General features: G+C 44.2%; 3 protein-coding genes across 8 annotated transcripts in view; 2 read left to right on the top strand and 1 right to left on the bottom strand.

Moving 5' to 3' along the window:
* The window catches only part of LOC130297692 (BPI fold-containing family C protein-like), a 62712-nt gene extending 61340 nt beyond the window's left edge, over nt 1-1372 (top strand). Inside the window, exon 20 of the mRNA XM_056550440.1 lies at nt 1244-1372. Coding sequence (XP_056406415.1) covers nt 1244-1276 — 33 coding nt within the window. The 3' untranslated portion in view covers nt 1277-1372. The remainder of the gene's footprint in view (nt 1-1243) is intronic.
* The window catches only part of LOC130297691 (BPI fold-containing family C protein-like), an 88548-nt gene extending 83539 nt beyond the window's left edge, over nt 1-5009 (bottom strand). For 3 of the 6 annotated variants that reach the window (XM_056550438.1, XM_056550434.1, XM_056550433.1), the window contains exons 1-3: nt 4873-5009; nt 3644-3747; nt 1328-1419 (exon numbers count right to left, since the gene is read on the bottom strand). The gene's annotated coding sequence lies outside the window, so the exon portion shown is untranslated. Of the gene's footprint in view, nt 1-1327; nt 1420-3643; nt 3748-4802 lie in introns of all 6 variants that reach the window. The other 3 variants (XM_056550439.1, XM_056550436.1, XM_056550435.1) reach the window with 2 other exon arrangements.
* Nucleotides 4876-26037, top strand: CDK5RAP1 (CDK5 regulatory subunit associated protein 1). Its single transcript, XM_056550430.1, has 14 exons — nt 4876-5011; nt 8096-8370; nt 10400-10503; nt 11471-11505; nt 13116-13216; nt 15320-15530; nt 16688-16808; nt 18621-18851; nt 20239-20336; nt 20525-20580; nt 21737-21867; nt 22009-22158; nt 24441-24581; nt 25852-26037. The coding sequence occupies exons 2-14, from the start codon at nt 8115-8117 to the stop codon at nt 25930-25932; spliced, it is 1716 nt and encodes a 571-aa protein (XP_056406405.1). The 5' UTR covers nt 4876-5011; nt 8096-8114; the 3' UTR covers nt 25933-26037.

The raw sequence follows: 26037 nt of genomic DNA on the forward strand, positions 1-26037 counted from the left end.
GATATGAGATAGATAGATAGATAGATAGATAGATAAGATAGATAGATAGATAAGAGATCGATAGATAGATATGAGATAGATAGATATGAGATAGATAGATAGATAGATATGAGATAGATAGATATGAGATAGATAGATAGATATGAGATAGATAGATAATATAGATAGATATGAGATAGATATGAGATAGATATGAGATAGATAGATAGATATGAGATAGATAGATAGATAGATATGAGATCGATAGATAGATATGAGATATATAGATATGAGATAGATAGATAGATATGAGATAGATAGATAGATAGATATGAGATAGATATATAGATATGAGATAGATAGATAGATATGAGATAGATAGATATGAGATAGATAGATAGATAGATATGAGATAGATATATAGATATGAGATAGATAGATATGCGATAGATAGATATGAGATAGATAGATATGAGATAGATAGATATGAGATAGATAGATAGATATGAGATAGATATATAGATATGAGATAGATATGAGATAGATAGATATGAGATAGATAGATATGAGATAGATATGAGATAGATAGATATGAGATAGATAGATATGAGATAGATAGATATGAGATAGATAGATAGGAGATAGATAGATATGAGATAGATAAATATGAGATAGATAGATAATATAGATAGATATGAGATAGATAGATAGATAGATATGAGATAGATAGATAGATATGAGATAGATAGATATGAGATAGATAGATAGATATGAGATAGATAGATATGAGATAGATAGATAGATAGATAGATAGATGTGAGATAGATAGATATGAGATAGATAGATAGATAGATATATATGAGATAGATAGATAGATGTGAGATAGATAGATAGATAGATAGATAGATATGAGATAGATAGATAGATATGAGATAGATAGATATGAGATATATAGATAGATAGATGTGAGATAGATAGATAGATAATCAATATTGTATCTCCCAAAGGGAGCTTACTTTGGTTCCTCCAGAAAGAATCTCCATCACGTATGTGCAGGACAGGTGATGGGTGTCTGATCCTGACCACTGGGATTCCTATTGATTACAAGAACCTCATGTCTGATCCTGTGATCGGTGGAGGTCCCAGCAGTTGAATCATTACTGATCCTGTGGATGGTTCAGGATGGAGGTGCTGACTGTCCCTGGTATAATAAGAAGCTTTGTTGCTATTGGATATAACTCAGACTATAATTTCTTCATTTCAGGGATTTGCCATATTGGCGGCTGAGTTAAAGTAGAACCCTACAACCCTGCGGCTCCAGACAATGGACTATTGGATGTATTCTTACCAGACAGGACTGTATTACATTCTGTAGGCACTCAGAGGAGTGATGGGACATGGAACCAATGAGACATCATCATGAAAGGAAGTGATCAGTCCCTGCACAGACAAGCAGAATATATTGTGGACAATTGTAAATATATATATAAAGAGCGTTTTTTACATATAACCCAAAATCATTGATATTATACGGATCGGATTATTATGACTGGATAAATTCTCAGATGCCGACAGATCAAAACTTCTGAAGTGTCTACGACATTTAGTGCTGCATATAGTGTTTGTGTAGTTTGTGTGGTTGAATGATTCTGTACATGTCTTTACTGAGATTGTGTATGTATATACAGAAATAAATGTGTCACTTATGTGTATACTTCCTGGACTGACACGCAACAGCTATCTTGGTTTGAATGCACACTAAGCTTGTGTACGCAGGATTTTCTTAAAGGGGTACTCCGGTGGAAATGTTTTTTTTTTTAAATCAGCTGGTGCCAGAAAGTTTAACAGATTTGTACATTACTTCTATTAAAAAATCTTAATCCTTCCAGTACTTATCAGCTGCTGTATGCTCCACAGGAAGTTCTTTTATTTTTGAATTTATTTTCTGTCTGATCACAGTGCTCTCTGCTGACACCTCTGTCCATTTTAGGAACTGTCCGGAGCAGGATAGGTTTGCTATGGGGATTTGCTCCTACTACGGAGAGTTCCTGTTATGGACAGAGGTGTCAGCAGAGAGCACTGTGGCCAGACAGAAAGGAAAGTACAAAAAGAAAAGAACTTCCTCTGTAGTATACAGCAGCTGATAAGTACTGGAAGCATTGAGATTTTTTAATAGAAGTAATTTACAAATCTGTTTAAAGGGGTAGTCCAGTGCTGAAAAACGTAAAAGTTTCAGATCGCAGGGGGGGGGGGTCCAACTGCTGGGGCCCCCCGCAATCTCCTGTACGGGGCCCCCCGGGTGTCGACTACCGCACAAAGCTGCAGCTGACACGCCCCCTCAATACATTGCTATGGCAGAGCCAGAGATTGCCTAAGGCAGCACTCCGACTCTGCCATAGAATTGTATTGAGGGGGCGTGTCAGCTGCAGCTTCGTGCGGTGGTCGACACCCGCTATCTGGCCAGCGACCTGGGGCCCCGTACAGGAGATCGCGGGGGGCCCCAGCGGTCGGACCCCCTGCGATCTGAAACGTATCCGTAACGGAAACGTAACGGATAGGAGATAAGTTTTTCAGCACTGGATATCTCCTTTAACCCCTTCATGATAACAGCGGACATCTCCCGGACATGACGTGAACCCGACCCGTGGGCCCCCGTCATGTCCGCCCACCCGACCCATGACGTACATGTATGTCATGGGTCGGGAAGGGGGTTAAAGAAGGGTGTTAAAAATGATTCTGCCACGCCATAACCATATATTATCGTCATACTGTTACTTATTAAAAACAAAACTATAAATAGACCGTACACAGTGTGGGGAGATTTATCAAAACCTGTCCAGAGGAAAAGTTGCTGAATTGCCCAAAGCAACCAATCAGATCGCTTCTTTCATTTTTTGAAAAGGCGTCTTCAAAAATGAAAGAAGCGATCTGATTGGTTGCTATGGGCAATTTAAAGGGTTTATCCACCATAAGGTGATTTTAGTACGTACCTGGTAGACAGTAATGGACATGCTTAGGAAGGATCTGCGCTTGTCTTGGGGCTAAATGGCTATGTTGTGAGATTACCATAACACTGTGGCTAGCTTTTTGTGAACTGGTATTTCCTGTTTGAGTTTTCTTCTTTTGCCTACAAATCCCATAATTCCATTTTCCTCCCTCCCACACATCAGCCACCCCACCCATTGAAACATGAATGAGGTGCATCCATTCTAAAGACCTGTGGTTTTCAATCAGGGTGCCTACAGCTGTTGCATTAGTTGCAGATTGATCTCTCTCCCACCAAGCGATGCCTCCACCCAGTGAAGCAGACAGGCTCCCTGTCATCAGCTGACTAGTGATGTTAGGTCTCGGCCCCATTGCAACCTGGGAAAAATCCGAGACAACAGTCATTTTGTATGCTGGTAAAAATAAATATTGGGGTGAAAATCACAGAAGAATTGTGAGAAAACCATCACACACAGGTACAGACACTATATTATGAACTGCTCTAACTTTACAGCCCCGTTAGCATAGTCAAATAAAAAAAAATCCTGGAATACCCCTTTAACTTTTCCTCTGGACAGGTTTAGATAAATCTCCCCCAGTGTCCATACAGCAGTAGATATCTGCTCTACAAAGTCTATGAAGACCATATAATTGACTATAGTTACAATGAGTAACTCACAGGAGACGTCTTCTCTGAGCACAGTTGGTCACTGTCCCTTTAGAATGTCTGTCCAGCCCAGACGGTCAAAGATTTCTTCCAGCCACAACCGTTCTCCGCAGTACCTGTCCCACAAAAGTGAAGTTACAATGAGTGATGTCATTACAAAGTACAATTGGTTAGAGCAAAAAACAAGCCTACTATGGGTCTGTAGGTGGAAAACTGAAAGGTTATGGTACAAAAATGGAAAATCCTGAAAGTCCTTAAAGGGGTATTCCAGGATTTTTTTGTTTTATTTGACTATGTTACAGGGGCTGTAAAGTTAGTGTAGTTCATAAAATGGTGTCTGTACCGGTGTTTCATGGTGGTTTTGCAATCCTTCTGTGATCTTTTCCTGTTTCTTTTTATCAGCATACAAAATTAGTGTTTTCTCAGCATTTCTCAGGTTTCAGCGTGGGCCCGAGACATTACATCACTAGTCAGATGTTGATAGGAGAAGTCAGATGTCAATGGGTGGAGCGACCGCTGGATGGAGGGAGATTATTCTCCACAGGGCTGCCGAGGAATTGTAGTTTCAAGCACAGCACAGCATGGAAGGGAGCTCAGCTGTGCTGCAATGGGTGGGGTGACTGATGTTTGGGTGGGAGACAATTCAGCTTACATTTACAGACAAGCAATTCTGGGGGTTGTAGTTGGAGGGAGGGAACTCCAACAGGAAATAGCCAGTTGACAAAAAGATAGCCTCAGTGTTATGGTGGACCCACAAGCAGGGATCCTTCCTAAGCATGTCCATTACTGTCTGGAACAGTGTTTCCCAGTTAGGGTGCCTCCAGCTGTTGCAAAACTACAACTCCCAGCATGCTCGGACAGCCTTCGGCTGTCCGAGCATGCTGCGAGTTGTAGTTTTGCAACAGCTGGAGGCACCCTGGTTGGGAAACACTGGTCTGGAAGGTAAGTACTACGTGGCTCTGGCTAACATCTGGCCATTGTGTTTATTTGCCCTAAAATGCCAATTTGGCGTTTTTTATTTATTTATTTATTTATTCTTTTTGAAAAAAGACAAGTATAAAGTAACACAGCTTCATGCAGCAAAAACAATGAGGGACACATACAATGAGTGAATGACAACTAATGACTCTATGGTCAATGCTTTGGGCGATACAGTAAAGTTGCAATTTACAAAATGCTACACTGCCACCCTGTGCCTGGAGGCCGTAATAACACGCTTGCGCTGAGTCCTCTGCTCTTACTTTTTATTATTGACTCCTCCCATTTTTGTGCCGGGGCCGGCCACGTGACTCCAGGGTCACGCTTCCTCTCCCGGTGTTGCGGCGGGCAGCCTTGTCCTCTGCTGTTCTCGTCATTTACCGTAGTTTTACCGGCGGACAGGTATGGAGTCTGCGCAGTGCTGTCAGCTCTCGGCTCGTGCGTGGCGGTCACGTGTCCCCGCATGACCTTCTGCTGTCAATGGAGACGGCTCTGCTACATGTCATGGGGTTAAAGGGGAACCCCAAGAGGAATCAGTTCACTAAGGAATTTGTGGGGGGGGGGGGGTAAAGAGGAACCCCATCAGTAACCACTTCACTAGGAAAGGGGGATTAAAGGGGAACCCCATCAGTAACCACTTCACTAGGAAAGGGGGATTAAAGGGGAACCCCATCAGTAACCACTTCACTATGAAAGGGGGATTAAAGGGGAACCCCATCAGTTACCACTTCACTAGGAAAGGGGGATTAAAGGGGAACCCCATCAGTAACCACTTCACTAGGAAAGGGGGATTAAAGGGGAACCCCATCAGTAACCACTTCACTAGGAGAGGGGGATTAAAGGGGAACCCCATCAGTTACCACTTCACTAGCAAAGGGGGATTAAAGGGGAACCCCATCAGTAACCACTTCACTAGAGGAAGAGGAATAAAGGGGAACTCCATCAGTAACCACATGTCTAGGAAAGGGGAGGATAAAGGGGAACCCCATCAGTAACTGCTTCTCTAGGAAATTAGAATAAAGGGGAACCCCAAGAGGAATCAGTTCACAAAGAGAAAGGGGAATAAAGGGAAACCCCATCAGTAACCACTTCACTAGGAAAGGGGAAAAAAAGGGAACCCCATCAGTATCAACTTCACTAGGGGAGGAGGAATAAAGGGGAACCCCATCAGTAACCACTTCACTAGGGGAGGAGGAATAAAGGGGAACCCCATCAGTAACCATTTCACTAGGGGAGGAGGAATAAAGGGGAACCCCATCAGTAACCATTTCACTAGGAAAGGGGGATTAAAGGGGAACCCCATCAGTTACCACTTCACTAGGAAAGGGGGATTAAAGGGGAACCCCATCAGTATCAACTTCACTAGAGGAGGAGAAATAAAGGGGAACCCCATCAGTAACAACTTCACTAGGAAAGGGGGATTAAAGGAGAACCCCATCAGTAACAACTTCACTACAGGAGGAGGAATAAAGGGGAACCCCATTTGTAACCACTTCACTAGGAAAGGGGGAATAAAGGGGAGCCCCATCAGTATCAACTTCACTTGGGGGAGAAGAATAAAGGAGAACCCCATCAGTTACTGCTTCTCTAGCAAAGGAGAATAAAGGGGAAACATCAGTAACCAGAGATATAAATACTAATCAGTTCTCTATGAAAAGGGGAATAAAGGGAAACCAATTCTCCAGGAAAGGGGAAATAAAGGGGAACCCCATCCGTAAACAGTTCACTAGGGAATGGGAAAATAAAGGGGAACCCCATCAGTAACCACTTCACTATGAAAGGAGATATAAATACTAACCAGTTCTTTATGAAAAGGGGGATAAAGGTAAACAAATTCTCAAGGAAAGGGGGAATAAAGGGGAATCCCAAATCCACAGTCTAGGCCATTGGTCCTCAAACTGTGTCCCTCAAGGTTTTGCATAAGTACAACTTCCAGCATTTGGCTGTCTGGGCATGCTGGGAGTTGTAGTTTTGCGACAGGTGGAGGCACCCTGGTTGGGAAATGCTGTTCTTATTTGTAGTAGTAGCCCCGTAATACATGAACCTGTGTTCCATTCACTTAAAGGGGTACTCCGGTGGAAAACTTTTTTTCAAATCAACTGGTGCCAGATAGTTTTACAGATTTGTAAATTACTTCTATATAAAAATCTTAATCCTTCCAGTAATTATCAGCTGCTCTATTTTCCAGAGGAAGTTGTGTAGTTCTTTCCAGTCTGACCACAGTGCTCTCTGCTGACCCCTCTGTCCATGTCAGGAACTGTCCAGAGCAGGAGAGGTTTGCTATGGGGATTTGCTTCTGCTGAATATACATAAACTGCAGTACCAGTCACAGCCAGTACACAGTGAATAGCGCTGTGTTTGGTAATTACCTGGTAACACCACTTTAAAGGGGTAACTTTTTTTTGTTTGTTAATCAACTGGTGCCAGAAAGTTAAACAAATTTGTAAATTACTTCTATTAAGAAATCTTAATCCTTCCAGTACTTATTAGCTGCTGAATACTACAGAGGAAATTATTTTCTTTTTGGAACACAGAGCTCTCTGCTGACATCACGAGCACAGTGCTCTCTGCTGACATCTCTGTCCATTTTAAGAACTGTCCATAGTAGGAGAAAATCCCCTTAGCAAACATATGGTCAGTTCCTAAAATGGACAGAGGTGTCAGCAGAGAGCACTGTGCTCGTGATGTCAGCAGAGAGCCTGTACAAGAGATTGTGGGGGGCCCCCGCAGTTGGACCCCCCGCTATCCGAAACTTCTAAGTTTTTCAGCACTGGACTACCCCTTTAAAGGGGTACTCCAGTGGAAAATATATATATTTTTTAAATCAACTGGCTCCATAAAGTTAAACAGATTTGTAAATTACTTCTATTCATTTTTTTTTTATCCTTTCAGTACTTATGATCTTCTGAAGTTAAGGTTGTTCTTTTCTGTCTAAGTGCTCTCTGATGACGTGTCTTGGGAACCGCCCAGTTTAGAAGCAAATCCCCATAGCAAACCTCTTCTAAACTGGGCGGTTCCCGAGACAAGCAGAGATGTCAGCAGAGAGCACTTATCTTCAGAAGCTCATAAGTACTGAAAGGATTAAGATTTTTTAATAGAAGTAATTTACAAATCTGTTTAACTTTCTGGAGCCAGTTGAGATATATATATATATATATATATATATATATATATATATATATATATAAAAAGTTTTTTCCTGGATAACCCCTTACATTTTCTGGCACCAGTTGATTTAAAAAAAAAAAAAAAAAAAAAAAAGTTATCCACCGGAGTACCCCTTTAAAGGGGTAATCCAGGCCTAAGACATCTTATCCCCGATCCAAAGGATAGGGGACAAGATGTCTGATCGCGGGGGTCCCGCCAGCGGCGGGACCCCCGCGATCAGACATCTTATCCCCTATCCTTTGGATAGGAGATAAGATGTCTTAGGGCCGGAGTACCCCTTTAAGCACACAACCTTGTTCCCATTTTTTTGTCTTCCAGGTGTCACATCTCTGCCCCCATGGAGCCGGTGAAGTTATCTCGTCTGCTGTGTCGGGCCAAGGCGTTGCTTTCTTGTCGGGGCTTAAGTTCAAGCGTCCGTCCTAATCAAAGGGCCACAGCCAGGACGGAGGAGTTCAGAGCCCGGGTGGCTGCGGGGCCACACCTTAAAGAGTTTGTCAGCCCCGCCTCAGAAGGTCCTGTCCCTTCATCTGTAGAGGAGGAGGAGGACGCACCTCACTATATCACAGACAGTCCGACCCCGACCTATAACAAAGGTTACGCTCCTTCCTGACTGTTCTCCACAAACTTGTGTGCACTTGTATACTTAGAGATCCGTGGGGGTCCTACTTCCAGCGTCCCCACCGATTTCTTAAAGAGTACCTCTCATGATCTTGTTAAATTTTATAATCCTCCCCATCATGATAAACCACCCCCTCCCTTTATTTTTATTATTTTTTAGTTTTCTACCTTGATATTGCTCTGTATTTTCTGCTCAGTCTCAGTCAGATTCACAGACTGGGAAGGGGCGTTCCCCAGCTGGCGTGACATCATCTGAAGCCATACAGGGGAGAACTTCCGCCCTCACTCTGCTACACACAGTCCAGAGCTGTTCAGTGTGAGATGAGCTATGATTGGCTAAGGCTGCACACACACACACCCTCAGCACTCCAGACTGTATTTCCTGATTTTGGACTTCAGGGGTCCAAAGTCTGTGCAAGAGATGGGGGAAATGTGCTCTGGACAAGTTGGGAGACACCTAGTGGCAGCTTTTTTAAACACAAATAAAACATAGAAAACTTAATTATTATTATTATTTTTTTAAACAAAGTACATTAGAAAGATTTTTTATTTACCATAGTGAGTGCAATAGCAAACATTAGTTTTAATGAGAGTGCCCATTTAAAGGGGAACGCTGGAGCCGGCGCCGGGACCTTGTGACATCATAGCCCTGCCCCCACATGACGTCATGCCCTGTCCCTTCATGTCACGCCCCGCACCCTCAATGCAAGTCTATGGGAGGGGGCGTGACTGCTGTCACGCCCCCTCCCATAGACTTGCATTGAGGGTGCGGGGCATGACATCATGAGCTCACGAATCCAGCATTCGGAACAGTTTGTTCCAAACGCTGATCAGCAGAGTACCCCTTTAAGTTCTGCAGCTTCTCCAATATCTACCAAGCAAGGTGCCACATGTGTTATGGTGGCTATGCCTGGTACTGCAGCTTCTCCAATATCTACCAAGCAAGGTGCCACATGTGTTATGGTGGCTATGCCTGGTACTGCAGCTTCTCCAATATCTACCAAGTAAAGTGCCACATGTGTTATGGTGGCTATGCCTGGTACTGCAGCTTCTCCAATATCTACCAAGTACAGTGCCACATGTGTTATGGTGGCTATGCCTGGTACTGCAGCTTGTCCAATATCTACCAAGTACAGTGCCACATGTGTTATGGTGGCTATGCCTGGTACTGCAGCTTCTCCAATATCTACCAAGTACAGTGCCACATGTGTTATGGTGGCTATGCCTGGTACTGCAGCTTCTCCAATATCTACCAAGCACAGTGCCACATGTGTTATGGTGGCTATGCCTGGTACTGCAGCTTCTCCAATATCTACCAAGTACAGTGCCACATGTGTTATGGTGGCTATGCCTGGTACTGCAGCTTGTCCAATATCTACCAAGTACAGTGCCACATGTGTTATGGTGGCTATGCCTGGTACTGCAGCTTGTCCAATATCTACCAAGTACAGTGCCACATGTGTTATGGTGGCTATGCCTGATACAGCAGCTTCTCCAATATCTACCAAGTACAGTGCCACATGTGTTGTGGTGGCTATGCCTGGTACTGCAGCTTCTCCAATATCTACCAAGTACAGTGCCACATGTGTTATGGTGGCTATGCCTGATACAGCAGCTTCTCCAATATCTACCAAGCACAGTGCCACATGTGTTCTGGTGGCTATGCCTGATACAGCAGCTTCTCCAATATCTACCAAGCACAGTGCCACATGTGTTATGGTGGCTATGCCTGGTACTGCAGCTTGTCCAATATCTACCAAGCACAGTGCCACACATGTTGTGGTGGCTGTGCCTGGTACTGCAGCTTGCTTCTGCTCAGTTCACCTGCAGTACCAGGCACAGCCACTATGAGATACGTGGAGCTGTGGTCTCCAAACTGCGACCCTCCGGAAGTTGACTAAACGTTCTCTGATATGGGATATACTGTAAACCAGATACACAACAGATTTATTGTATTATATCGTGTGATCCCGGATGAATAATTCTTATATTTCTGTCCTTTAGTTTACTTTGAGACCTATGGATGTCAGATGAATGTCAGCGATACAGAAATAGCCTGGTCCATATTACAGAAGAGCGGATATGTCCGCAGTCAGTCGGCTGCTGAGGTGACCTATGTGACTACTGTATACTCTGATAATCCCTCATTTACCACCAGATTTCATGTCACGTTTATGTCTTATTACAAGACACTCATCTTAAAGGGGTACTCCGGTGGAATTTTTTTTATTTTTAAATCAACTGGTGCCAGAAAGTTAAACAGATTTGTAAATTACTTCTATTAAAAAATCTCAATGCTTCCAGTACTTATTAGCTGCTGAATACTACAGAGGAAATTCTTTTCTTTTTGGAACACAGAGCTCTCTGCTGACATCATGACCACAGTGCTCTCTGCTGACATCTCTGTCCATTTTAGGAAGTGTCCAGAGTAGGAGAAAATCCCCATAGAAAACATATGCTGCTCTGGACAGTTCCTAAAATGGACAGAGATGTCAGCAGAGAGCACTGTGGTCGTGATGTCAGCAGAGAGCTCTGTGTTCCAAAAAGAAAATAATTCCCTCTCTAGTATTCAGCCGCTAATAAGTACTGGAAGGATTAATAATATTAAATAGAAGTAATTTATAAAAAAAGGTTTAACTTTCTGGCACCAGTTGCTTTAAAAAAAAAATAAAAAGTTACCCCTTTAATGTGGGTTCACACCATGTTTTTGCAATACAGTTCCCATATCAGGTTTTTGAATGAAAACGGATTCCTAGAAACCGGACTAAACTGTATCAAAACGTGTGTACAAATTTCATTACAAAATGATGTCCGGTTGCATCAGTTTTTAAGAAAAAACATATACGTTTTTAACTTTTCCCATTGTTTCCCGTTGAGGGATTACTGTACATATAGTGGTCCCTCAAGTTGCAATATTAATTGTATTAATTAATCATTGGGATTCCTCTTTACTACTATAATATGTAGAACTGTGACATTTTAATTTTTTTATTTTACTATTTTAATTTCAGATTTATTTTAGTAGTTTCCCCACTTTTATGTGTTTTTGTTAATTGTATTTTCTCTTTCTTTTAGGCAGATGTCATCCTCCTGGTGACTTGTTCTATCAGGTATTATTGAGGGGTATTAGTCTGTGTTCACTGACGTGCCAGGACACCATATATTACTTTACTGAAGTGTTTTTCAACCAGGGTGCCTCCAGCTGTTGCAAAACTACAACTCCCAGCATTCCAAAGCATGAATGGGCCCTAATAGTTTCTGTGCTATCCCATATAATATATGGCAATTAGTGCCGGATTATCCAGCTTTCTGGATGATCAGATGCAGTATTTTGCGGCATTTAGTCATGTGTCAGTATTGTCCTGTATGATTATTTGTTGTCAAGTTAAAGGGGTACTCCGGCCCTAGACATCATATCCCCTATCTAAAGGATAGGGGATAAGATGTCTGATCGCTGGGGACCCCCGCAATCTAGCATGCAGCACCCACCTGTGAGCACTGCAGGAAGCGCTGGAAGCTCCAAGTCATATGCCTCCCGCCCACGGGGAAGGAGTATCGGGATGTCACAACTCCGCCCCTGTGTGACATCACGCTCCGCCTCCCTCAATGCAAGTCTATGGGAGGGGGCGGGACGTCACAACTTCGCCCCTGTGTGACATCACGCTCCGCCTCCCTCAATGCAAGTCTATGGGAGGGGGCGGGACATCACGACTCCGGCCCTGTGTGAAGTCACGCCCCGTCCCCACAATGCAAGTCTATGGGAGGGTTCATGAGGTCACAACTCCGCCCCAGTGTGACGTCACACCCCGCCCCCTCAATGCAAGTCTATGAGAGGGGGTGGGATGTCACAACTCCGCCCTGTGTGATGTCACGCCCCGCCCCCTCAATGCAAGTCTATGGGAGGGGGCGTAATGTCACAACTCCGCCCCATGTGACGTCACACCCCGCCCCCTCAATGCAAGTCTATGGGAGGGTTCATGACGTCACGACTCCGCCCCGTGTGATGTCACGCCCCGCCCCCTCAATGCAAGTCTATGGGAGGGTTCATGAGGTCACAACTCCGCCCCATGTGACGTCACACCCCGCCCCCTCAATGCAAGTCTATGGGAGGGTTCATGACGTCACGACTCCGCCCCGTGTGATGTCACGCCCCGCCCCCTCAATGCAAGTCTATGGGAGGGTTCATGAGGTCACAACTCCGCCCCATGTGACGTCACACCCCGCCCCCTCAATGCAAGTCTATGGGAGGGTTCATGACGTCACGACTCCGCCCCGTGTGATGTCACGCCCCGCCCCCTCAATGCAAGTCTATGGGAGGGGGTGGGACGTCACAACTCCGCCTCGTGTGACTTCATGCCCCGCCCCCTCAAGCAAGTCTATGGGAGGGGGCATGATGGCCGTCACGCCCCCTCCCATAGACTTGCATTGAGGGGGTGGGCGTGATGTCACATGGGGGCGGAGTCGTGACATCACGATCTTCCGTTCCCGTGGTCGGGACCCAGACCCTCCAGCGCTTCCGGAGCAGAAACAGGTGGGTGCAGTCCCCAGCGGCAGGCCCCCCGCAATCAGACATCTTATCCCCTATCCTTTGAATAGGAGATAAGATGTCTTAGGGCCAGTGTACCCCTTTAAATACAGAATTCATCCTACACTATTGGGGGGTGGGGGGCAGTGAGATACTAAGCTACACATGTGAACTAGTAATAGTATTTACTTGCAGAGAGAAGGCAGAACAGACCATTTGGAACCGTCTGAAGCAACTTGGCTACGTGAAGCGGAAGCGGCACAAATCCCAAGGTCCCCTGAGGATCGGTATATTGGGTATGTCATACAGGACTGCGGCTGGACACATGGGCATTAGAGTAAAGGATACTGTATCTTCCAGACTACAAGACGCACTTTTTAGCAAGTTTCTGCGTCCTACAATCTGGGGGGGTCTGGTATTGTTTGACAGATTTCTTAAAGGGGTACTCCGGTGTAAAACATTATTTTTTTTTTTTTAAATCAACTGGTGCCAGAAAGTTATACAGATTTGTAAATGACTCCTATTAAAAAATCTTAATCCTTCCAGTACTTTTTAGCAGCTGTATGCTACAGAGGAAATTCTTTTCTTTTTGAATTTCTTTTTTGTGTTGTCCACAGTGCTCTCTGCTGACACCTGATGCCCGTGTCAGGAACTGTCCAGAGCAGGAGAAAATCCTCATAGCAAAACCTATGCTGCTCTGGATAGTACCTGATACGGACAGAGGTGTCAGCAGAGAGCACTGTGGTCAGGCAGAAAGGAAATTCAAAAAGAAAAGAACTTCCTCTGTAGTATACAGCAGCTGATAAGTACTGGAAGGATTAAGAATTTTTTTTTAATAGAAGTAATTTACAAATCTTTTTAACTTTCTGGCACCAGTTGATTTAAAAAATGTTTTTTCAAGTGGGGTATCCCTTTAACCCCTTAAGGACTCAGCCCATTTTGGCCTTAAGGACTCAGACAATTTAATTTTTACGTTTTCATTTTTTCCTCCTCGCCTTCTAAAAATCATAACTCTTTTATATTTTCATCCACAGACTAGTATGAGGGCTTGTTTTTTGCGCGACCAGTTGTCCTTTGTAATGACATCACTCATTATATCATAAAATGTATGGCGCAACCAAAAAACACTATTTTCGTGGGGAAATTAAAACGAAAAACGCAATTTTGCTAATTTTGGAAGGTTTCGTTTTCACGCCGTACAATTTATGGTAAAAATGACGTGTGTTCTTTATTCTGAGGGTCAATACGATTAAAATGATACCCATTATTATATACTTTTATATTATTGTTGCGCTTAAAAAAAATCACAAACTTTTTAACCAAATTAGTACGTTTATAATCCCTTTATTTTGATGACCTATAACTTTTTTATTTTTCCGTATAAGCGGCGGTATGGGGGCTCATTTTTTGCGCCATGATCTGTACTTTTTTTTGATACCACATTTGCATATAAAAAACTTTTAATACATTTTTTATAATTTTTTTTTTAAATAAAATGTATTAAAAAAGTAGGAATTTTGGACTTTTAAAATTTTTTTTCGTTCACGCCGTTCACCGTACGGGATCATTAACATTTTATTTTAATAGTTCGGACATTTACGCACGCAGCGATACCAAATATGTCTATAAAAAATGTTTTTTACGCTTTTTGGGGGTAAAATAGGAAAAAATGGACGTTTTACTTTTTTATTGGGGGAGGGGATTTTTCACTTTTTTTTTACTTTTACTTTTACATTTTTTTACATTTTTTTTTACACTTGAATAGTCCCCATAGGGGACTATTCATAGCAATACCATGATTGCTAATACTGATCTGTTCTATGTATAGGACATAGAACAGATCAGTATTATCGGTCATCTCCTGCTCTGGTCTGCTCGATCACAGACCAGAGCAGGAGACACCGGGAGCCGCATGGAGGAAGGTGAGGGGACCTCCGTGCGGCGTTATGAATGATCGGATCCCCGCAGCAGCGCTGCGGGCGATCCGATCGTTCATTTTAATCGCGAACTCCCGCAGATGCCGGGATCTGTATTGATCCCGGCACCTGAGGGGTTAATGGCGGACGCCCGCGAGATCGCGGGCGTCGGCCATTGCCGGCGGGTCCCTGGCTGCGATCAGCAGCCGGGATCAGCCGCGCATGACACGGGCATCGCTCCGATGCCCGCGGTTATGCTTAGGACGTAAATGTACGTCCTGGTGCGTTAAGTACCACCTCACCAGGACGTACATTTACGTCCTGCGTCCTTAAGGGGTTAAGTGGTTGTCTGTCTAAACCTAGGGGTACTATCTGTATTTCTAAATACGGTAAATGCTTATAGAATTCTGTATGAATGTATTAGATTTCATATGTAGCAAATAAGATCCAATATCCATTCCAGTATTTGTTGGTTTTCTGAAGGGTGTATGGCGGAGAGGTTAAAAGAGGAGATCCTACAGAGGGAGAAGATGGTGGACATATTGGCCGGCCCGGATGCCTATCGTGACCTGCCGAGACTTCTTTCTGTAGCCGAGACTGGTCAACAAGCTGCCAACGTGCTTCTCTCCTTAGACGAGACCTACGCGGATGTCATGCCGGTGCAGATGTCTTCCAGCAGTGTCTCATCCTTTGTGTAAGTCAGCGTTTCCCAACCTGTGTGCCTCCAGCTGTTGCAAAACTACAACTTCCAGCGTGCCCAGACAGCCGAAGGCTGTCTGGGCACGCTGGGAGTTGTAGTTTTGCAACAGCTGGAGGCACACTGGTGTAAGTGAATGATAAACCGCAGTGAAACTTCTTTATAGCCAAATGGGGTCAGGGATAGCAAGAATCCTCTGGAGAAGCCAGACAGGCTCAGGGATTGCAGGTAAACAGCCCAGTCTCTCCTTGGAGTCCATTGAGAACTGTTTGCGTATGTCATGTAATGTAAACAGCAACAGCATAACAAGGAAGGAGTTACACTAAGCACTGAACTTTGGCAGCCTTGATTTAGCTTTTAGGGACAGCAAGGATCCTCTGGAGACGTCAGACAGACTCAGATATTGCATGTACGCAGCCCAGTCTCTCTTTTATAGTCAAGTAGGGTCCATGGTGCGCTGTTTTCATCTGTTGTTGGATGCAAGCAGCGGCAAGGAAGGAGTTACACTAAGCGCTGATGATAGGAAAGCCTCATTTAGTTTTCAGGGAGAGCAAGGGTCCTCAGGAGAAGAAGGCAGGCTCACAGAATGTCTCCCTCCTTTATAGTCAGATGGGGTCTATGGGATGCTGTTTGCATATGTTGTGTGATGCTAACAGCTGCATCATAGCAAAGACTTATGGCTGAGATGAGAAGGAATCCTCTTTTTAGCTTTTAGGGACAACAAGGATCCTCCGAAGAAGGCAGACAGGCTCAGATACTGCTGATACGCAGCCCAGTTCCTCTCTTTTTTTTAGTCATGGGACGTTGTGTTCATATGTCGTGTGATGCAAACAGCAGCAGCATAGCAAGGAAGGAGTTACACTAAGCACTGAACTGAATTGCTCAGATGAAAAGGGAAGCGTGATTTTGATTTCAGGGACAGAAAGGATCCTTTGGAAAAGGCAGACAGGCTCACCAATTGCAGGCACACAGCCCAGTCCCTTTCTCCTTTATAGTCAAATGGGGAACATGAACAACTGTTTGCATCTGTATGTTGGATCTGATACTACGGTCACGGTTTCCATTAACCGTAGATGGGATATTGGACCTAGTGAAGTGGACGATATTACATTATTAATGCTGTCTCTCTGGCTTTATCATGTTTCTGTGTCTAGCTCCATCATGCGCGGTTGTAATAACATGTGCACCTACTGCATCGTTCCGTTCACACGCGGGAGGGAGAGGAGCCGGCCGGTACACTCCATTTTAGAGGAAGTCCGAATGCTGTCCAGCCAGGTAGGAACACTTGAGTAAAATGGAGCCACCAGTCCAGGTGTCCTCCAAACCACAAGCTAAATACCTGATATATTTATATATATATAAAAAGGAATGTTTAGGTTTCATCAAGAGGCTTTCTTTCTGCCTAAAATAGGTTAAAAAGTGAGTGCGGACATCATTTAAAGGGGTACTCTGGTGGAAAACCTCTGGACAGTTCCTAAAATGAACAGAGGTGTCAGCAGAGAGCACTGTGCTCGTGATGTCAGCAGAGAGCTCTGTGTTACCAAAAAGAAAATAATTTCCTCTGTAGTATTCAGCAGCTAATAAGTATTGGAAGGATTAAGATTTTTTTTAATAGAAGTAATTTACAAATCTGTTAAACTTTCTGGCACCAGTTGATTTAGAAAAAAAAAAAAAAGTTTTCCACCGGAGTACCCCTTTAATGTGCTTGAAAATATAGGGATCACATTGTATAAGAAAAATGAATAATACCCCTACTACCCTGAGGGTCTAAGGCTCCAGTGAGGTATTGGGGCTCTGCGCATTTCGCTGTCTCCAGCAGCTTCCTCAGGTTATAAAATTCTACTTTGATCCTCCAGCTGTTGCAAAACTACAACTCCCAGCATGCTTGGATAGACAAAGGGGAGGTGCCAAGTGAACACTTCTCCTCATGCCTTGCTTTAAAGCTATGGGATATCTTAATAGAAACTGTCTGATCATGGTCGCAATCTTGCGGACAGGGACCCAATACTCCCGCTAGAATGGTGGGTTGCGCATGCGTGCCACCGCTCCTTCCCTTCACTATGGGAACTGCTGGAGATGGGGTTTCCCTTCTCCAGATCTGTGGATAGGGCAGTGTTTCAACCAGCTGTTGCAAAACTACAACTCCAAGCAAAACTACAACTCCAAGCATGCCCGGACAGTTTCAGTGCTATGGGAGCAGAAAGAATAAAAACAACAGTAAAGCAAAACATTAGTTACACTAAGTACTAAACTGCTGCTGTGAGATGAGAGGGAAGCCTTGATTTAGCTTTCAGGGACAGCAGGGATCCTCTGGAGAAGGCAGACAGGATAACATATTGCATATACACAGCCCAGTCCTTCTCTCTCTCCTTTAAAGTCAAAATGGGTCCTTGGGGCGCTGTTTGCATTTGTCATGTGATGCAAGCAGCAGCAGAACAACAAGGTATGAGTTACACTAAGTATTGAACTTCTGCTTTGACTGATAAGAGAGGGAAGCCTTGAGTTAGCTTTCAGGGACGGAAAGGATCATCGTGAGAAGGACCATGAATTGCAGGTACACAGCCCAGTACATCTTTTTCTCCTTTATAATTAAATGGGGTTCTGTTTGCATTTCTTGTGTGAGGCAAACAGCAGCAGCACAGCAAGGAAGGGGTTACACCAAGCACTTAACTGCTGCGTAGCTAAGATGAGAGGGAAGACTTGATTTAGCTTTCAGGGACAGAAAGGATCTTCGGAAGAATGCAGGCAGGCTCACAGATTGCAGGTACACAGCCCAGTCTCCTACACATAGCACTAGCCAAGCCCCACCTTCATTTTTCATTGTCTTACTAGGAAGTGACTGAGCCTAACAACAGGCAGTAAACAGTAGATCACATAGGAGGGAGACACCTAAAGGTCAATATTTTAGAGCTGTTTTTCCGTAATAAGGAGTCATTTTTGGTAAATAAAGTGATTTTCAAATATGTTAGGAATCGTTTAGGCTATTACCCGTTTACCGCTGCCAAACCTTGGTCACATGACACAGGTGCATTATCTTGAGGCCATCACTCATAGACTTACTTTTTAATTCATTTTCTGTTCGTGCAGGGGGTTAAGGAGGTGACCTTACTTGGTCAGAATGTCAATAGTTACCTTGACACGTCTTCGGTTGACTTTCCTTCCACCAATACCTTACACCTCAGCCGCGGCTTCAGCACAATCTACAAACCAAGACAAGGGGGGCTCCGATTCGTGGACCTCCTGGATCAGGTTTCCAGAATAGACCCGGAAATGAGAATCCGCTTTACATCTCCACATCCGAAGGATTTTCCTGATGAGGTTGGTTATGGGTGAGAAGTGATACTTCTGATACTCTTGCGACCACTGCTACGATTCTCCGGAACCGCTTGAATAATTATGTGTATTTACCACAATTTGTACAATTTCAATAAATACACAAAAAAAGTGTTATTTTGGGAAGTTCACAGCAAAAAAAAAATGTTAAAACACAGCCTCAGGGAGGTGTATAACTACTATGTATCCTGATCCAATACAGATAGCAGCAGCAGTATACAGATAGAGCTGGAGGTGGGGTGTATAACTATTGTACTGTATATCCTGATCCCATAGAGATAGCAGCAGTATACAGATAGAGCTGGAGGGGAGGTGTATAACTACTATGTATCCTGATCCTATAGAGATACCAGCAGTATACAGATAGAGCTGGAGGGGGGGGGGGGGTGTATAACTATTGTACTGTATATCCTGATCCCATAGAGATAGCAGCAGTATACAGATAGAGCTGGAGGGGAGGTGTATAACTACTATGTATCCTGATCCTATAGAGATAGCAGCAGTATACAGATAGAGCTGGAGAAGAGGTGTATGACTACTATATATCATGATCCTATAGAGATAGAGCTGGAGAAGAGGTGTATAACTACTATGTATCCTGATCCTATAGAGATAGCAGCAGTATACAGATAGAGCTGGAGAAGAGGTGTATGACTACTATATATCATGATCCTATAGAGATAGAGCTGGAGAAGAGGTGTATAACTACTATGTATCCTGATCCTATAGAGATAGCAGCAGTATACAGATAGAGCTGGGGGGGTGTATAACTACTATGTATCCTGATCCCATAGAGATAGCAGCAGTATACAGATAAAGCTGTAGAAGAGGTGTGTAACTACTATACATTCTGATCCTATAAGATAACAGCAGTATACAGATAGAGCTGGTAGAGGAGGTGTATAACTACTATATATCCTGATCCCATAGAGATAGCAGCAGTATACAGATGGAGCTGGAGGTGGGTGCATAACTACTATGTATCCTGATCTCATAGAGATAGCAGCAGTATACAGATGGAGCTGGAGGGGAGGTGCATAACTACTATACATCCTGATCTCATATAGATAGCAGCAGCAGTATATAGATCTTATTGGGGAGGGGTCTGGAAGCTGCCAGGAGAGGTGATGATGTCATCCTGTAGTGCACAAGAACTCAGGTCGCCAAGAACTGACCACTTTAAAAGGGGTACTCCACTGCCCCAGTGTCCGGAACATTTAGGTCCGAACGCTGGTGCGGGCTGCAGGGTCATGATGTCTCACCCCGCCCCCTCACCCCACACCCAGCGTATAGAACTAAATGTTCAGGATGATGGAGCAGTGGAGTTCCCCTTTAAGGGTGTAGTCATTCTTCATGTGTCTTCTTTTTAAAGGTTCTCCAGTTAATACGAGGACGGCAGAACATCTGCAAACAAATCCACATTCCGGCTCAGAGTGGAAGTAATGGAGTTCTAGAATCCATGAGGCGAGGGTAAGTCGTTACACACCCTGCATCTGTTATAATGCAGATTGATAGCAGACAGACCTAGAAAAGGGAACATCGGCTATATCCCCTTGTACTGTCAACGGCTCGATGGACATGTTGGGAGTTTTGCAACAGCTGGAGGCGCCCTGGTTGGGAAACACTGTTCTAGTCTGATCATTGTGTTTCTTCCACAGTTACACAAGAGAAGCTTACTTGGATCTTGTGCAAAATATCAGAGAACACATCCCAGGTTTGTTATCCTTTATTCTCCAGTGATATAGCAGGAGCAGTATACAGATAGAGCTGGAGGAGGGGTGTATAGCTACTATATATCCTGATCCCATAGAGATAGCAGCAGTATACAGATAGAGCTGGAGGAGGGGTGTATAGCTACTATATATCCTGATCCCATAGAGATAGCAGCAGTATACAGATAGAGCTGGAGGGGATGTGTATAACTACAATATATCCTGATCTCATAGAGATAGCAGCAGTATAAAGATAGAGCTGGAGGGGATGTGTATAACTACTATATATCCTGATCTCATAGAGATACCAGCAGTATACAGATAGAGCTGGAGGGGAGGTGTATAACTAAGATATATATATCCTGATCACATAGAGATAGCAGCAGTATACAGACAGAGCTGGAGGGGGATGTGTATAACTACTATTTATCCTGATCTCAGAGATAGCAGTAATATACAGATAGAGCTTGAGGGGAGGTATATAACTACTATATATCCTGATCACATAAAGGTAACAGCAGCAGTATACAGATAGAGCTGGAGGGGATGTTTATAACTACTATATATCCTGATCACATAGAGATAGCAGCAGTTTACAGATAGAACTGGAGGCGAGGTGTATAACTACTATATATCCTGAACACATAGAGATAGCAGCAGTATACAGATAGAGCTGGAGGGGAGGTGTATAACGACTATATATCCTGAACACTTAGAGATAGCAGCAGCAGTATACAGATAGAGCTGGAGGGGATGTGTATAACTACTATATATCCTGATCTCATAGAGATAGCAGCAGTATACAGATAGAGCTGGAGGGGATGTGTATAACTACTATATATCCTGAACACAGAGATAGCAGCAGCAGTATTTAGCAAGAGCTGGGGGAGAGGTGTATAACTAATTTATATCCTGATCTCATAGAGATAGCAGCAGTATACAGATAGAGCTGGAGGGGATGTGTATAACTACTATATATCCTGATCACATACAGATAGCAGCAGCAGTATACAGATAGAGCTGGAGGGGAGTTGTATAACTAATATATATCCTGATCTCATAGAGATAGCAGCAGTATACAGATAGAGCTGGAGGGGAGGTGTATAACTAATATATACGGTATCCTGACCTCAGAGAGGTATCTTGTGCTTTTATTAGGTGTTAGTCTCAGCAGTGATTTTATAACCGGCTTCTGCCAAGAAACAGAGGAGGACCACCAGCAGACTTTGGCGCTCTTACGTGACGTATCGTACAACGCCGCTTTCCTGTTTGCCTACAGCATGAGGAAGGTGACTTGACGCCTTGAAAGCTCTTACTACCCGTGTTTTTCTTTAAAAAAAAAAAAAAAAAAAAAATTCAAAATCAAATTTTACATTTAAAATGAAAAAATAAATGTTTTTACTTTTTTTTTTTTTTTTTGTGCCTACCAGAAAACAAAAGCCTTTCATCGTCTGAATGATGACGTCCCACCTGAAGTGAAGAAAAGACGACTGGAGGAACTTATCGCTGTCTTCAGGGAAGAGGCAGAGAAAGTCAATCAGAGAGCGGTGGGAAGCACACAACTTGTCCTTGTGGAAGGGGTGAGTATATAGGACAAGTCACTTGGATTGTACAAGTTATGAGTATAGATCCTAGCTCTCCAAACTCAGCTTTTGCAAAACTACAACTCCCAGCATGCCCGGACAGCCAGCGGCTGTCCGGGCATGCTGGGAATTGTAGTTTTGCAAAACCGCATTTACTCACCCGACAGGTTTTGCTGTTAACACAGAGTCATCAGGGGTATGGAACACTCACAATGCTTAGTATCTTTCTATCTTACTATAAAAATGGTCTGGATCTGTTGCTTCCAATATATATAAATTGTAATTTGTATGCAAGCACCTAGCAGGTTAAAAATCAACAATACGTGGTGTGCACATCTGACATGTTTTGTGGTTAGTAAAGTGTCATCAGGGGTTAAGAACCATTAAAAATGCATGGCGCTATAAACATCTATTGGAAAACAAACAGTGAGGATCTGTTGCACCCTAATGACATACATTGTTTTGTATACAAGCACCTAGCAGGTTAAAAATCAACAATACCAGGTGAGCTCATCTGACATGTTTTGCGGTTAGTACAGTGTCATCAGGGGTTAAGAACCATTTAAAATGCATGGCACTATAAACATCTATTGGAAAAACAAACCGTGAGGATCTGTTGCACCCTACAGACATACATTGTTTTGTATGCAAGCACCTAGCAGGTTAAAAATCAACAATAAGTGGTGTGTTCATCTGACATGTTTTGCGGTTAGTACAGTGTCATCAGGGGTTAAGAACCATTAAAAATGCATGGCACTATAAACATCTATTGGAAAACAAACAGTGAGGATCTGTTGCACCCTACAGACATACATTGTTTTGTATGCAAGCACCTAGCAGGTTAAAGGAGTACTCCGGGATCTGAAAACCTATCCCTTATCCTAAGGATAGGGGATAAATGTCAGATCACGGGGGCTCGACCGCTGGGCCGCCCGCAGTGTGCATAAAGGGGGGCGTATTGGCCACCGCACTTAGCAGTGGCCAACATGCCCCCTCAATGCAGCACTATGGCAGAGTCGGAGATTGCCGAATGCAGTCCTTCGGCTCTCCCATAGAGTTGTATTGGTGGGGCGTGTGGGATGCCGTTTCGACTGCTGGGGCCCCGTAAGGGAGATCGTGGGGGGTCCCAGCAGTGAAAGCCCCTGCGATCTGACACTTATCCCCTATCCTTAGGATTGGGAATAGATTTTCAGATCCTGGAGTACTCCTTTAATAATCAATAATACCAGGTGTGCTCACCCGACGTGTTTTGCGGTTAACGCAGTGTCATTAGGCGTTTGGAACACTCAAAATGCTTAACACTATGATTATCTATCTATCTTGCTATTGGAAAAAGGTCTGGATCTGTTACTCCCTACATACATAGGGGGAGATTTATCAAAACCTCTGCAGAGGAATTGTTGCCAAGTTGCCCATAGCAACTAATCAAATAGTTTAATTTTTAACAAGTCCTCTGCAAAATGAAAGAAGTGATCTGATTGGTTGCTATGGGCAACTGGGCAACTTTTACTCTGCACAGCTTTTGATAAATCTCCCCCATTGTTATTTGTATGCAAGCACCTAGCAGGTACAAAAATCAACAATACCAGGTGTGCTCTTCCAACATGTTTTGCGGTTAACACTGTGTCCTCAGGGGTATGGAGCACTCATCATTTTTAGCATGCTCAATATCTATCTATCTTACTTTTGGAAAACAGTCTGGGTTTGTTGCTCTCTACATACATACAATTCTGTAAGAGACTTAGAGGGGTACTCCGGCACTGAGACATCTTATTCCCTATCCAAAGGATAGGGGATAAGACGTCTCAACTCATCGTGACGTCACGACTCCGCCCCCGTGTGATGTCACCCCCACTATGCAAGTCTATGGGAGGGGGCGTGACGGCCCCATAGACTTGCATAGCGGGGGCGGGGGGGTGACGTCACACGGGGCGGAGTCATGACGTCATGATACACCGGCCCCATGGTCGCCACCCGGCTGTTTGATGGCAGGTGGGTGGACAATACAAGATTGCAGGGGTCCCCAGCGGCGGGACCCCCGCGGTGAGACATCTCATCCCCTATCCTTTGGATAGGGGATAAGATGTCTCAGGGCCGGAGTACCCCTTTAACCCTTTTATTTTTCCATCCGCAGTGCCATATGAGGGCATAGCCATGCAATGCGAGTTAATTTATGTTTTCTTTAGTTTAATTCTGTCAATGATTACTCTTTAAATATTGTGGGACTATATAGATATAGTAACATTATGGACACTTTTCATTCTTCTTTTTTCCTGCAGACTAGTAAGCGCTCATCCTCAGAACTATGTGGAAGGAATGATGGAAACACCAAAGTGGTTTTCCCCGATCTCCCAGTTGCAAATGATTTATTATTAGGGAATGATATCCGAGCGAGACCGGGGGACTATGTGTTAGTGAAGGTAAATGATCTGTAATGGATTCTTTCTAAGAGAATGTTCACACTTGTTAGAGGCCTCAGAATGGGATGGGATGTCATACGTGTACACGAGTCCTGCAGGGAGCTGAACGTAGGCGACTACTGTGTATGTTTGTATGTTTGGTGTACTCCTGAGTGTACACTGTAATTGTGGGGTCTACAGTATAGGAGATAAGTGTCTGTCTGATTGTGGGGGTCTACAGTATAGGAGGTAAGTGTCTGATCGTGGGGGGGTCTACAGTATAAGAGATAGGTGTCTGATCGGGGGGGTCTACAGGATAGGAAATAAGTGTCTGTCTGATCGTGGGGGTCTACAGGATAGGAGATAAGTGTCTGATCCTGGGGGTCTACAGTATAAGAGATAGGTGTCTGATCGTGGGGGTCTACAGGATAGGAGATAAGTGTCTGATCGTGGGGGGGGTCTACAGTATAGGAGATAAGTGTCTGATCGTGGGGGGGTCTACAGGATAGGAGATAGGTGTCTGATCGTGGGGGGGTCTACAGGATAGGAGATAGGTGTCTGATCGTGGGGGGGGGGGTCTACAGTATAGGAGATAGGTGTCTGATCGTGGGGGGGGGTCTACAGGATAGGAGATAAGTGTCTGATCGTGGGGGGGGGGTCTACAGTATAGGAGATAAGTGTCTGATCTCTGTGGGTCTCCCCACGATGTCCAGCACTCGGCTGTCTCTGGCGCTCCCATAGATAATGCATGGAGGGGGGGGGGGGGGGGTGCTGACCCCGCTATGTGCACAGAGAGATTCAGGCGCCATTCTGGAGATTGTGGGGGGGTCCCAATGGTCGGACCCTCTGTGATCACACACTCTCCGACCTCTATGAATGCTGAATTGCCGCCCACCACCAAGCTCCGCAACAGGGCCTGCCTCCCACCTCTCTTTCTGAGACGTACTTGTCTTGGCGGGGGGGGGGGGGGGGCGGAGCGTGCAGAGGTAAGAGACAGGCCCTCTTCTGGAGATTAAGGGGGGTCTCGGTGACAAGCCCCCCTGTGTTCTGACACTTACCCCCTTTCCAGTGTACAATGGATGCTTTTCATTCCCGGGAGAACCCCAATGGCTGTCCAGGCATTCTGGGAGTTGTAGGTCTGCATCAGCTGGTGGGGTGCAGCTTGGACATCCTTCCTCTAAGCCTCACTACATCCAAAAATACATCTCTGCAGAAATAGATTATTTTTATATTGTTATTTCCTTATGAGGCAAAAATTCTAGTAGATTTAACTCTTATTTTCCTGTTACAGATTATTTCTTCTAACTCACAAAGCTTAAGGGGAACACTTCTGGGTCCTGCCCGCCTGCAGTCATCACCGGCCTATTCCTGACTGTAGGGATCCGACACCATAGGATTTTGCATCTCTTTGTCCTCTTCTTATAAGCTGTTCTGAATTGTTCTTCAGCGTATATTAAAACCATGCCATACTTTATAA

This window comes from Hyla sarda, chromosome 13 (genome assembly GCF_029499605.1).
Source record: "Hyla sarda isolate aHylSar1 chromosome 13, aHylSar1.hap1, whole genome shotgun sequence".
Lineage (NCBI taxonomy): Eukaryota > Metazoa > Chordata > Amphibia > Anura > Hylidae > Hyla > Hyla sarda.